The sequence below is a fragment of the Trichomycterus rosablanca genome, chromosome 10 (assembly GCF_030014385.1).
Source record: "Trichomycterus rosablanca isolate fTriRos1 chromosome 10, fTriRos1.hap1, whole genome shotgun sequence".
Taxonomy (NCBI): domain Eukaryota; kingdom Metazoa; phylum Chordata; class Actinopteri; order Siluriformes; family Trichomycteridae; genus Trichomycterus; species Trichomycterus rosablanca.
In genome coordinates this window covers 40,154,129-40,169,368 of record NC_085997.1, presented here as the reverse complement: position 1 = coordinate 40,169,368, position 15,240 = coordinate 40,154,129, and the positions used below count along the sequence as shown (strand labels likewise).

Genomic DNA, 15,240 nt, shown 5'->3' with positions numbered 1-15,240 from the left:
AGAACACATTAACTGGTCCAAAGAGAAATGGCTGAACATTTTGTGGACTGGTGAAAGCAAAATTGTTCTTTTTGGGTCTAGTGGCTGTAGACAGTATATCAGACGACCCTCGAGCACTGAATTCAAGCCACAGTACACTGTGAAGGTAGTAAAGCATGGTGGTACAAAACTATGATATGAGGATGTTTTTAATACCATGGTGTTACACCTATTTATCACATACGAGGGATCATGGATCAGTTTAAATATATCAGAATACTTGAGGAGATCATGTTGCCCTATGTCGAAGAAGAAATGTCCTTAAAATGGGTGTTTCAACATGACAATGACCCAAAACATCTTGGTTACAGACAAACAAGATTGAGGTAATAGAGTGACCAGCACAATCCCCTGACCTCAATCCCAGAGAGAACTTGTGTTCTGACGTCTGAAACGCGTTTTTTTGAGGCAAAACCCAAAATTGCAGAAGAACTGTGGAATGTCGTCTAATCATCCTGGACTGGATACCTGTTCAGAGGAGCCAGAAGTTGATCGACTCCATGCAACACAGATCTCAGAAACAATTGTTATGCCACTGAATATTAGTTCAGTAATTTAAAGTAAAGTGAAACCTTAAACATTTTCAGTTCATAGATACATTTTTTGAGTTTTTAAAGAAAAATGCTGCACTGCTATTTTTTTGAACAGCCTAATATTCATTTTTCTTAACTTTCTGTAAAGGATGAACACAAACTGACTACATGTTGTTAATGTTTTGATGTAGAATTGAAAGTGGAGTATTTTCAGTGCATTTGCATTTATGGAAATAAAAGTTATTATAATGATTTTGTGCTTTATTCACTTTTTTAAAATCACTGCTATTTTTTTGAACACTACTGTATTGAGGGTTAAGGGGCCTTGCTCAAGGGCCCAACAGTGACAGCCTGGCAGTGATGGGGCTTAAACCAGCAACCTTTGCTTAACTAGTCTAGCACTTTAATCACTGAGCTAACGCTGCCCTGTACACAGATCACGAGTGGATTAGATTCCAACCATCTTACATTTATTTTATTTATTATAATAAATTGTTTAAAATTTGAGTTTTTTTCCTTTTTTAAGCTTCGTTAAGACAGACTGAATAGTGACTGACAGTCATGTTGATCTGCACAATAAAGGTTTTATTTTTATTTTAGTACCACTTCTGTACTGAGGAGGAGACAGTGACTGTAATAGAAACGATTATTTAAATGTACAGAGTGAAAAGAAAAATTACTTATTAATATTTCACGTAGGGATGTCCCGATCACGTTTTTTTGTTCCCGATCCCGATCCGATACCGAGTCTCAAACCGATACTTGTGTTTTCTAGATATTGTCTAGATAAGAACTAGATAATACTGTTCACACAGTGCACACTTCAACCACATTACAGTTATTCAAATTAATCCAGTGTACATGTTTAACATCCGAATAGCTCTGCAGTGCTGTAGGAAAGAAATTGCCTGCATCCAAGCTATTGCTTAATGTTCTTTTATTTTTACAAAATAAAAGTAAACAAACTTAGTGCAGCATTGTAGTAGTAAAACTAGAACACTCAAAATGAAGTGTGTTTTGACCCTTTGGGGCTTCCATAGTGAATGGACTAGCGTGCTTGGCTCTAGCTGTCCACTATTCGGTACCATAACAGAAGAAGTTGAATATAGCGTGTATTTATTTCTTTATTAAGCGAGTGCATCACTACCACGCTCGGTTACATAACTGAGCCAATCAGAGAGCTTGATACTGAGATGTCGTTCAGTCTTGTAACATGGTAATGCTGTATGTTATGGTCCTGAAGTTTTCCTACTGGGATTAAAAGTTATTGTTTTGTAAACCGGAGTGATCCTCGACTCACACACCATATAAACAGTAAAATTCTACAGTAATGAACGCAGCTCTGCTCCTACCACCTCGTGAAACGCTCACACTGCAGACGTTACACTTCACTGTTGGACTTGTTTCACTTTCCAATTTAAAGTATTTCCACACAGCGGACATGCTGACGTAAAACAAAAGATCGGGATTACGATCGGGTTTAGTAAAGCCGATATCGATCAGTTAAAAATGCCTTGATCGGCCCCGATTCCGATCTTTGAGATCAGATCGGGACATCCCTAATTTCACGTGTTATTGTCATGGTTTGGTGTGCGGAACATGGACTGAACTGCAGCTCTCACAATCCTTGTTTGCTGGATTAATCCTTGGGGTTCACAGTACAGCTCACATTAAAATAATCTACTAGATTCCTTCAATTATTTTTACAGAAGTTCCACCTTAAATATTTAGTCTTGCTCCTTTTTAAAAGTCTGAGATCTGAATGAGATGTTAGTTTAGACTCCTAAATAACAGTGAAATGTTCAAATGATTCAATTAATTCTATATCAAACGATGCACCTTCTGTATTTGTGAGTCCAGCTTGGGATTCATGTTTTATTGGATTCAGATCTAGGCTACAACTACCCCTTAAAGATTAAGACTTAAACCATGTTACGGTGAGCCTGTGCCCACTGTAGGCTCAGAGAAAGTAATAAACGTGTCTTGGCTGAGACACATGGAGGGTGGACTGGACTGGAACACACCAGAAGGAATTTTGGACTGGACTACAGGGTTCTGTAGAATAAAAACTAGAACTGTTTGGTCACATGGATCAGCGGTTTATGACCAAAAGAATAGGATCCACACATCAGAATCTCGACCTTCTGTCTAGGATCATGGATTCTCAGAAACACCAGGACATTTTGAGGAGGAACGTTCTGCCTGCTGTGATGGACTTTCCAGCAGGACGATGATCCCAAACACACTTCCAATCAACCGGAGGTGGGTTCAGGATCAGACCTGTAAAATCCTGGTGTGAATCTTCTCAGTGTCCAGATTTAAGTCCTGCAGAAAATCGACAGTGCAACATGAAAACTGTCAAAGCTCAGTGAGCTGGAAGCTTCTGCACGAGAAGAACGAGTGAAGGTTCCACAAGAGAGGAGACAGGAGCTTGGTAGAACTTCCAGAACTGATTTATTAGAGAGAATCGAGGTAGGATGTTCCACCAGGTACTGATCATTTCAAAAGTATGTGGACTGATGTTCTCAAAACTGCTCGTATATATGATTAAATATTCTTTTTTCTGATGATGGTGATTATGGTGACGTCCTGTTGTGGATTTTGATTGAATTCTACACACATCACTAATACATTTTACAGGTAAGCGGGGGTTTGAATATTTCGGACTGTAACTGTGGGTATGGTTGAATTATTGCACCACCTGTCGTCTTGGTTCTGTAGTTTGATCCTCGTCTGATTGTCACTGTCTGTAAGGAGTTTGGCATGTTCTCCCAGTGTCTGTTTTGGACGCTTACTGTGGTTTCCCCTCAACTCTTGGATTGGTTTAAGTTGCCACTAGTCGTGAGTGAACGTGTGTGAGTGTAAGTGGTCCACACCTTTTCCTGGGTGTATTTTCGTCTTGCGCCAAGTGTCTCAGGGTATGGCACGGACCCACCGCGACACTAAAGGAACGCAAGGAAACGAAATTAGAGCCGCGTTTTAATCCACTCAACTGTAAACCCCGCCCGTATTCATGTAAGTCCCGCCTTTTGCACTAGGATTGGTTAGTGGCTGTACGAGCAGTTAAATGACCAATCGGCAGACAGGATGTCAGTGCTACCAGCCAATCACCTTACAGCAGAGTGCTGGAATATGGGAAGGAAAGTCTTTGGTATCTGAGTTTATGGGAGTTGTGACGGACATTCCAGCTCTGTTCAGAGAGTCAAATCAAATGACTCGGCTCACTAATAGGAGTCGGTTTTTGCAGCTCACAAACGACTTTTTATTTACTTTATTTATTTATTTATTTATTAGGATTGTAACGTGATGTTTTACACTTTGGTTCCATTCCTGACAGAAACGGTAGTTACTCATTACACAAGATTCATCAGTTTAAGTTTAATATCAAACACAGTCATGTTCACCTCACTTACACGTCTTTGTACTGTGGGAGGAAACCGGAGCACCCGGAGGAAACCCACACAGACACGGGGAGAACATGCAAACTCCACACAGAAAGGACCCAGACCGCTTCATCTAGGGATCGAACCCAGGACCTTCTTGCTGTGAGGCGACAGTGCTACCCCCTTAGCCACCGTGACGTCTGGGTGCAGGTGGCCCTAATTTCTTCTTTGCTTCTTCGGTTGCTCCTGTTAGGAGTTGCCACAGCAGATCATTCATCTCTGTCTCACCCTGTCCTGAACCTCCTCCTGTCATCCCAATTACTTGCATATCCTCCCTCATCTCATGTGAACCTCCTCCTCCTCAGTACCTCATCTCCTGATAGAACTCTCATCCCTCCTCTGCACATGCTCAGTCCATCTCAATCTCCCCTTCCAAACATCCTACCTGATCCGTCCATCAGCTCCTGTCTTTCTGTCAGTGTAACATAGCAGGCCTCACTGGTGTCCAGTAAACCCCACTGACATATCCAGTCATACTTCCAAATGTGCCTGCATGAAATTAGTGTTGTTTAATTTGCATAAGTGTGGCTCGCTGGGTAGCACTTTGGCCTCACAGCAAGAAGGTCCTGGGTTCAATTCTCAGGTGGAGCGGTTCAGATCCTTTCTGTGTAGAGTTTGCATGTTCTCCCCGTGTCTGTGTGGGTTTACTACTGGAGCTCCGGTTTCCTCCCACAGTACAAAGACGTGCAAGTGAGGTGAATTAGAGCTGTTTTGGGTGTCTGCGATGGACTGGTGACCTGTTTGGGGTGTTTTCTGCCTTTTGCTTGTTTACTTTATTAGTATTTAGTAGTAGTAGGTTTTTTACTAGTTATAACTTTTAGTTTAATTTAATTGTGTGTTTGTATGATTTGTCTAATACATTTAAATGATTCTCCAGGCCACACAAGGAGGATGAAGGTTCCTGCTGAGTCTGGTTCCTCTCAAGGTTTCTTCCTGTAATTTTAAGGGGGTTTTTCCTGCCACTGTCGCCCTTGGCTGCTCAACAGGAGGTTTTTGGGGGGTTTTGGTCTGTCGGTCCTGGATTCTGTAAAGTTGCTTTGAGACAATGTCTATTGTAAAAAGCGCTGTACTAATACATTTCACTCAGAGAATCAGATCCACCGTGACCCTAAATAGGGTAAAGCGAAAGTAAAACAGATGATGAATGAATGAATAATTTATTTATTAGTTGTTGATGTTTGCACACTTTATTAGTTATTCGGGCGGCACGGTGGCTCAGTGGAGTTTTACATGTTCTCCCTGTGTTTGTGTGGGTTTCCTGCGGGAGCTCCGGTTTCCTCCCACAGTACAGAGGCATGTAAGTGAGGTGAACTGGAGACACTAAACTGTTCATGTCTGTGTTTGATATTAAACCTGATCTGATGAATCTTGTGTAAGCAGTAACTACCGTTCCTGTCATGAAGGGAACCAGAGTGTAAAACATCACGTTATAATCATCATAAATAAATAATATAAATATTAGTAATTTTTTGTGAACGTTTACACTGACATATTAACTGGCTCATGTATTTATTACATAAATAACAGCTCAGCAATAAGTAAAGCTTACAAACGGAATGATTTAGTGTTATATTTCTCATATATTGCTCGACTCTGATGTGAATAAAGCTCCTGAATCGACTCTTTTGAGTAAACGTTACGGTGATGATCCGACTCTCCTGAACCGACTCCTCAGTAGAAGAGCTGGATGGTGAGTGTTGAGCAGGACTGAGATTTTTGGGTGGTGGCTGCTGAGACTTTAACTGTTTTGTTTTGTAGATTTTAACTGTAATGCGAGTTATAAACTCGGGTTATAAAGTTCACTGTTAGTTTTGATAAGTTTAGCTGTTTTATATTGATTATTTCTTGTGTTAAACCCTGAGTAAGTCAGTAGAAGAAACCCGGTGAGAAATGCAGGCCATAAAGTGTGTGGTGGTGGGAGACGGGTGAGTTTATTCACTTTTATTCTAATTATCTTCATTTATTAATAATATTAAAACACTTTTAATCTTTTTATTCTACATTACTGTGTTTACTGTTCATTCCTGATCCGCGTTTTGTTTTGAGCTTTAATACAGCAAACAGAAGCTCATTTAATAACTGTATTTAACATCAGAACAGTTTATAAATCATATAAAATCAATCTTATAACTGAGATTTTCTGAAGTTTCTGGATTGTTTCCTGGATTCAGGTTGAATAACTTGATCTGGTTATTTAAGCTGGTTAGTTTTCCGCATTCCTGTAATTTACTGAGAACTTTGTGCTGTTTAATATTAAATAAATCATTTATAATCTTTAATATTCTTTATTTTTATTATTAATAGTTCCTGGAACTAAAACAGGAACTTTTTTATTCACAGAAGTTCCATTAAAAGAAGGTTTGGTCCCAGTTCTTAAACTTAGTTTACACTCACTGTAATGAGACTTAAAATCATTTAAAAACTGTAAATAATTAAAACTTATTTTTATTTAAACAAAAACACCTTTTATTAATTATAGTTTATTATGTGTGTTTTAATATAACACATACAGGGGTTGGACAATGAAACTGAAACACCTGGTTTTAGACCACAATAATTTATTAGTATGGTGTAGGACCTCCTTTTGCGGCCAATACAGCATCAATTCGTCTTGGAAATGACATATACAAGTCCTGCACAGTGGTCAGAGGGATTTTAAGCCATTCTTCTTGCAGGATAGTGGCCAGGTCACTACGTGATGCTGGTGGAGGAAAACGTTTCCTGGCTTGCTTCTCCAAAACACCCCAAAGTGGCTCAATAATATTTAGATCTGGTGACTGTGCAGGCCATGGGAGATGTTCAACTTCACTTTCATGTTCATCAAACCAATCTTTCACCAGTCTTGCTGTGTGTATTGGTGCATTGTCATCCTGATACACGGCACCGCCATTGGATGCACATGGTCCTCCAGAATGGTTCGGTAGTCCTTGGCAGTGACGCGCCCATCTAGCACAAGTATTGGGCCAAGGGAATGCCATGATATGGCAGCCCAAACCATCACTGATCCACCCCCATGCTTCACTCTGGGCATGCAACAGTCTGGGTGGTACGCTTCTTTGGGGCTTCTCCACACCGTAACTCTCCCGGATGTGGGGAAAACAGTAAAGGTGGACTCATCAGAGAACAATACATGTTTCACATTGTCCACAGCCCAAGATTTGCGCTCCTTGCACCATCGAAACCGACGTTTGGCATCAGCACGAGTGACCAAAGGTTTGGCTATAGCAGCCCGGCCGTGTATATCGACCCTGTGGAGCTCCCGACGGACAGTTCTGGTGGAAACAGGAGAGTTGAGGTGCACATTTAATTCTGCCGTGATTTGGGCAGCCGTGGTTTGATGTTTTTTGGATAGAATCCGGGTTAGCACCCGAACATCCCTTTCAGACAGCTTCCTCTTGCGTCCACAGTTAATCCTGTTGGATGTGGTTTGTCCTTCTTGGTGGTATGCTGACATTACCCTGGATACCGTGGCTCTTGATACATCACAAAGACTTGCTGTCTTGGTCACAGATGCGCCAGCAACACGTGCACCAACAATTTTTCCTCTTTTGAACTCTGGTATGTCACCCATAATGTTGTGTGCATTGCAATATTTTGAGCAAAACTGTGCTCTTACCCTGCTAATTGAACCTTCACACTCTGCTCTTACTGGTGCAATGTGCAATTAATGAAGATTGGCCACCAGACTGGTCCAATTTAGCCATGAAACCTCCCACACTAAAATGACAGGTGTTTCAGTTTCATTGTCCAACCCCTGTATAAACAACAGCACTAGCACCAGGAAATTAATTTTTAGTTAATTATTTATTTTAATTGCAGACAATCTTACTACTGTTATTTAGTACAGTAGTGTTGGTGTGTTATATAGAAATTCCTCTTTTATTTGGTGTTGAATGTATTTTTTACTTTTATTGTGGGGTTTTAAAATCTGTCAAAGCTTCTAGAATATCAGTAAGACTGTCCACAGTCAAGCGAGCGTTATGTCATCATAAACCCTGAGGCTCACATGGTTCTAGTACAATTTCTTCATTGTAATGAATCATAATTACAATAAAATATGACTGATAATATTCTTATTAAAACATTATTAGTAGGCTATCTGTTTTCATTTAGATTTAGTTATTTTAATAAATAAGGGCTAAAACCTCACATTTTGGTTACTGTAAATAAAATAATGTCGTGTTGGTGAGTGGTTCTGTACTTCACGTTGGTGTTTAACTTTTGTTTGTAGCTCAGTTGTTGGTTAATAAAAATCCATTTCACTACAGTAACTTGATTATCAGAATAAATGCATAAAGTAAATGTTGGTGAAAATGTCTGTGGTTCATTTAATCAATATTTTGGTAGAAATATAAACAATAAAATGTGGAATTTTATAAATCAGATGTCTGTAAAAATAACGACATACTGAGGAATGATCACGTCCACTATTAAAATGAGGAAGATTAAATGAAGCAGAGCTGTGATCAGTCTGTGTAGAAGAAGCCTGAAGTGGTGGATTGTTGGACGTTTCCTGAAGACGTTCGCAGTGTTGAGTTCACCTGAGCTTCACGTCTGAAATGAAACCTCACGTCTACAGAACGTGTTTAAAGGAAAAACATTTCCTATCATCTCATCACAAAAGTAAAAGTTGGGCGTTCACTAGACGCTACGAGATCTCTGACTGAAACTGATTCAATGGTCTGATTACAGAAACAGATTCCAGCTTTTAGGTGGATGGTTGAACAGAAGAAGCTTCACTGTTCCGTGTGGAGAGAAGGTTCTATAATGTTTTGGGGCTGCTTTTTCTCTAAAGCCTTTAGCAGCATGGACACAAACTACCAGGAAGATGTGAAATGTAGTCTCCAAAAACTGGCTCATGGTTTAATCCTCCAGCAGTTAATTCGTCCAAAACGTGCAACCCCTATTCCAGAGAGAATACATCAATAACTCGGTCAAGCTTTTAGCGTGGTCACACAGACGTAAACCCTGATAAAAATCTGGGATGAGATGAAGAGGGCAGGAAGATCTGTGGGGTCTGGAAATCTGTGTTTTCCAATCTAATCCAACATTAGAAAGAGACCTGGTGCAGTTAAACAAGTACTGAATGTCGGGGGCAAGTAATTCTTATAGATTATAGTTGAAGACAAAAAATAAATAAAGATTTTGATAAAAGTAAGGTATTTTTAACATATTTTATGTTTACTAAGTGTGCCAATATTTCTGGAACGTACTGGAACATCTTTATTGACGTCTTGTTTGGTGTTTGTTGTACAGGGCGGTGGGTAAAACATGTCTTCTGATCAGCTACACCACCAACGCGTTTCCTGGAGAGTACATCCCCACCGTGTGAGCACACACACACACACACACACACACACACACACACACACACACACACACACACACACACACACACACACACACACACTTATTTTCTTATTATATTTAGATTTTATTTACAGATATTTCTACTCAGGTCTTGAGGAGATAATTCTGTATTATTATTATTATTATTAATATTATTATTTATTTTATTATTATTATTTATTATTATAATTATTATTATTATTAATTAACTTTATTATATTATATTATTATTATTATTAATTTGTATTATTATTATTATGAATTAACTTTTATTTATTTGTTATTATAGTTATATGTTATTATTGTTATTATTAATTTATATGCATATTAATTATTATTATTATGAATTTATTATTGATTCTTATGGTGTATTATTACTATTATTATTATTTATTTAATTATTATTATTATTAATTTGTTATTATTAATGCTTATTAATTTATTATTATTATTAATTAACATTATTGTTTATTTTGTATTATTGTTATTATTTATTTTATTATTTATTTATTCTATATTATTATTTTATTATTATTATTATAAATTAACATGTATATTTATTCATTATTATTATTCTATATTATTAATATTTTGTTATTATTATTATTTATTTTATTGTTATTATTATTATTTTGTATTATTATTATTATAAATTAAACTTTCTATTTATTCTATATTTTTATTTTTCTGTATTATTATTTATGATTCTGTATGATTTGTCTGCAGGTTCGATAACTACTCCGCTAACGTGATGGTGGACGGGAAGCCGGTGAACCTCGGCCTGTGGGACACGGCGGGTCAGGAGGACTACGACCGACTCCGCCCGCTGTCCTACCCACAAACGGTACAGCGGCACGAGCTAAACCAGTGCAGAGTGAATATTAACAGTCCATCACATTTCAAGCTTCAGCGCTGCACTTTATCCTCCCTCATGCTAGCGCCGTGACGTTATTAACGCTTCTGCTAATCACCAACGCTACTAACATCAGCGCTGATTCACTGCCTGGTACATAAAGAAGCTATTGTGTCATAACCACTTCTCACTCAGCTAATGAAGCTGAAAGCCTCCTGTGTTTGCTGCTGTACTAACCGTGGTGAGATGAGTCTGGCTCTGTTTATATATCAGCTCCAGCGCTCCATCAGTCAGTGATTGAGTTTCTGTTTAAACTGTAAATAAACTCAGACGTATCAGTGATTATTATTTATTATTTCTTGTTCTTTAGGATGTTTTCCTGATTTGCTTCTCTCTCGTGAGTCCGGCTTCGTTCGAGAACGTCCGTGCTAAGGTGAGCGAGCGTTCCTCAGCTCTGTGAGTTAAACTGAACCCTGGTGTCTCACAGGAACAGGAAGTGAGAGCAGATTAAATTAGTCAGTCTAGTCTGGGTTACGTAACTCAGTTTCGTTTACTTAACTTTAGTCTCGACGTTCTGAGCCGAAGATCCCGGAGCTCAGAGCTGTTGGTACATCAGGAGACGTGACGAGTTACTGCCATTGTTTATTAAACACGGTGTTAGTGATGATGTGAACGCGTCACTTCTTTTCACCTCCAGTGCTGCAGTTTTACACAGTTCATATTAATATAGACACTAAACATAAACATAAATGTATAGCTTTATTTATTTATATCCAGTAATCTATAGCTTTTACTTATTTATATCCAATAATTTATAGCTTTTATTTATTTATATCCAATAATTTATAGCTTTTATTTATTTATATCCAATAATCTATAGCTTTTATTTATATCCAATAATTTATAGCTTTTATTAATTTAAAGCTTTTATTTATTGATGTCCAATAAATTATAGCTTTTTTTTGTTTATAGCTTTTATTAATTTATATCCAATAATTTATATCCAATAAATTATAGCTTTTATTTATTTATAGCTTTTATAAATTTATAGCTTTTATTAATTTATGTCCAATAATTTATAGCTTTTATTAATTCATAGCATTTATTTATTTATAGCTTTTATTAATTTAAAGCTTTTATTAATTTATATCCAATGAATAGCTTTTATTTATTAACTTTGTAGTTCAGACATCATCCTTAAATACTATTATTATTATTATAAAATTTAATATTATTATTATTATATTACAATCTAAACTACACACACACACACACAAACTAAATCCTCTAGATTCCAAAAGTATTGGCACACCTGATCATGATCTTGTAGGACTTTATGTTCCAAAATTACGTGCATTTATATATCGAGTCGCTCCTTCATTTCTCTGTCGATTAAATATCACCCACTCTCCTGGGAAGACTTTGGAGTGTGTATGTGGGAATTTGTGCCTGTTCTGTCAATAGACTTAGTGTCTAGTGAGGACAGGAAGTGATTCTGGAACAGTAGAGAAGGCCTGGCTCACAGTCTGAGTGTAATTCATCCTAAATGTGTTGAGTTGGGTTGAGAGCAGGACTTATCTTCATAGAGCTGCTTTGTGCTCAGGGGTGTAATCATACTGAAAGAGGAGAGGGACTTCCCCAAACTGTTACCTCAACATTAAAAGCATATCATTTACCATACATCATCATATCCACCTTTCTGGGAATGATGTAGCAGAAACGACTCAGTCCAGTCATTAGGAGGGGCGTCCACATACTGTGTGTAGTTTTTAAGGTGGATCTAAAATCCTCCTGTAAGAACCAGGAACAGTTCATTCAGCTCCTCAGCTTACATCACCGGCTCCTTAAGAAACACGTTTGTTATCAGTGAGCTTTTTTCTCCTGGCCGCGCCCGAACTGGGATAAAGGTGCTTAAGGTTTTTTCTGCTCCTCCCGAGGGAGTTACTGTAGTATTCAGTAAACCTTTATTATTATTAATCATTAGTATTTTTATTATTATTTTATTATTGTTATATTTATTAGTAGTATATTATTATTTTTTTATCATTATTATTCTTTTTATTACAATTTTTATTATTTAAAAAAAAAATGTTTTTTTTTATTATCGTTATTATTATTTTAATCGTTATTATTTTATTATTATTATTGTTATTATTAGTATTTTATTTTTTATTGTCCATTATTTTTTATTATTATTAATTTATCATTATTTTTTATTAGCATGTATTTTTTTATCATTATTGTTTTATTATTATTTTTTTATTAGCATTTATTTTTATCATTATTATTATTATTTTTTTTATTAGCATTATTATTTTATAGTGGTTTATTTTACAGTGTTTATTTACTCTGTTCCCACAGTGGTATCCTGAGGTCAGACATCACTGCCCCAACACCCCCATCATCCTGGTGGGGACTAAGCTGGACTTGAGAGACGACAAGGAGACTATTGAGAAGCTGAAAGAAAAGAAACTCACCCCCATCACTTACCCACAAGGCCTTGCTATGGCTAAAGAAATCGGTGAGTAGTGGTGTTACAGATATGCCTGCTATATGATGTAACTCAAACGCTTAAAATAAACCAATCAGAAGCTGTTCTGGACGCTCGGGTGGGGCAGCAGTAGAGCTTGTGGGTTTGAATCTCAGCCTTGCTGCAGCAGTGGGAGGGTGGGAGTGTCGGAGCGGATTCCCTGTTTCTTTATGTTTGTAGTTTAATAGGGTTTCAGTATTAAACTGTAGGATTTATCACTGATAGTGACGTTTAGGATAAAAACTCTGAGTGCAGCTGAGACGACAGACATCATTTACACACAATTACAGCATTTAGCAGTCGCCTTTATTCAAAGTGACTCACAGTACTGTGACTATACAATTTAAGCTATAGAGGGTGAAGAGCCTTGCTCAGGGGCCCAACAGCAGCGACCTTTAGATAACTAGTCTTGTACCTTAACCACCAGGCTACAACTGCCTCACTGTAACTGTAACACCCATCAGCTAAAATCCTGCTCCTGTTCGGTCACGTCACACACATGATTTCCTGTGGTGCCCTTTTAAATACGAGGGATCTTCAATAAGTTTCCACACTTGTATATCGTCGCCGTCCGATGGAAAAACACGTATCTCCAAAAATGCAACTTCTCAGGAGAAGGAAAAAATCTTTTTCCCCTCACAGTGACGGTGCAAACAAACCACAGACGGTGCAATTCAGAACAGAAATAAAAATATATCTTTATCAGGTCGTCAGTCCGTCGGTTTCATATGTTTCATAAGTTATCTGGCTCACTCAGTAATCATGCTTTTCAAAATATTCTGATCTAATATTGTGCATCAATAAAGCATCAAAACACAGATACGGTTATTTCATAGATCTATTAAGAAAACCTTTTAATACTGTGTTGTGCAGAAACATGACTGGGAAATATAGGTATTTAAATGGTAATTTAGAACAGTAAACACCTGAAACAATCAAGTTACCAGACATTATCTTTACCTTGTAAATCATGTTATTTACTGTAGCTATAAAAAAGTTCCATTGTGTTAATAACTGTCCGTGTAAACGCTTAGTCCATATAAATATCAGATACAAACATCACAAATATTATTCATGTTAATAACCATGTGATTGAATAACCTGAATAAACTGTATAGACGAAACATCACACAGCAAACGAGTTTCGCTTCTTTCTCAAACAGTAGTGGAGGAAAAGGAGGCGGAGATAAGCGATTTTGATGGACAGGTCTAGCAGCCAATGCAGATACTCGTAAAAGAGATTGTGTGATTTTTCATTTTTTATTGGTCATTTTGATATTCGCTGCTATGGACAGACGGAGATTTATACCCACAATCAAGACATGTAAAAAAAATAGTGAAAACCGCTAAAAATGGAGATACGTGTTTTTCATTGGACAGCGACGATATGTGGTTCTGCTCGGTGAGGATGGAGGAGGAGGAATCACTCGTGCCTGAGAGACACTTGTAGTCCTGATTTAGCTCCATCTGATTTCCACCTGTTTGGATGCTTAGAGAGGCTTTAAGAGGAAGAAGATTTTCATGTGATGATGATGTGAAAGCTGGTGATACATGTGAATAAAATTACTGTGTGTGTGTGTGTGTGTGTGTGTGTGTGTGTAGGCGCTGTGAAGTACCTGGAGTGCTCGGCTTTAACTCAGCGCGGCCTGAAGACGGTGTTTGATGAAGCCATCCGTGCAGTTCTCTGCCCACCGCCGGTCAAAAAGCCCAAGAGGAAGTGCGTCGTGCTCTGAAGCGTCCGCGCCGAGGACCGGCCGTCGTCTGAGCCGGCGAGAGTCAGGACCGTCAGACAGGACGCACCAGGAGGAGGAGGAGGAGGAAGGACTAAAATCTACCTGTGATCTGTCTCTGTATTGTAATTAGATTTAGTTTTTTTATTGTGACGGACTATCTGGGCGTCCTGGGGTGAGATGGGGGGTGAGACGGGGGTGATCGTGTTCCTTTACACTAATAAATTCCTGCTGCCTTTTAATCATGTACTTTTATTATTTTTAGTAAACAAAATATATTTTTTCTTTCACCTGAACTTTAGACTTTTGTTTATCTGTGATTTGTATCAGAAATAAAAACCTGGACCTGTAATTTAACTCTAAACTTTTACTGAATCTCAGATATTGCCATGAATTTTTTTGTTTGCTTGTTGTTTTGGGTGGAAGAGTTGTCTCATCAGGTTTATTCCAGTGAATCATTCCTTTTTTAATTTGCTTTCTATGGTTGTACATTGAAATAAATATGCTTTGTCCATTTATTGATTTTTAAACTGGATAATTTAATCAGTCATTGTGAATCCCCACAGTTATTGTACAAAATCTTGTTTAATTAAGGATTCAGATTTTTGTAAACAGATGATTTTTTTTTCACTTTTTTAATACAGTGTTGATATTAAAGCTCCAGATATTAATCCAGTACTGACTGTATTCAGTGAAACGTCTCGGCTCTTCTAGTGTGGAGTTCATGTGAATGATTCGTGTTCTGCCCTGAAATCACAGCATG

The 15,240-nt window shown here is 37.7% G+C and overlaps 1 protein-coding gene across 1 annotated transcript; it reads left to right on the top strand.

Annotated features, from left to right (window-relative positions):
* The first annotated feature begins 5,693 nt into the window (after positions 1–5,693).
* Positions 5,694–14,991, top strand: rac1a (Rac family small GTPase 1a). Its single transcript, XM_063003350.1, has 6 exons — positions 5,694–5,940; positions 9,272–9,343; positions 10,091–10,208; positions 10,588–10,650; positions 12,579–12,738; positions 14,350–14,991. The coding sequence occupies exons 1-6, from the start codon at positions 5,906–5,908 to the stop codon at positions 14,478–14,480; spliced, it is 579 nt and encodes a 192-aa protein (XP_062859420.1). The 5' UTR covers positions 5,694–5,905; the 3' UTR covers positions 14,481–14,991.
* The last annotated feature ends 249 nt before the right edge of the window (positions 14,992–15,240 follow it).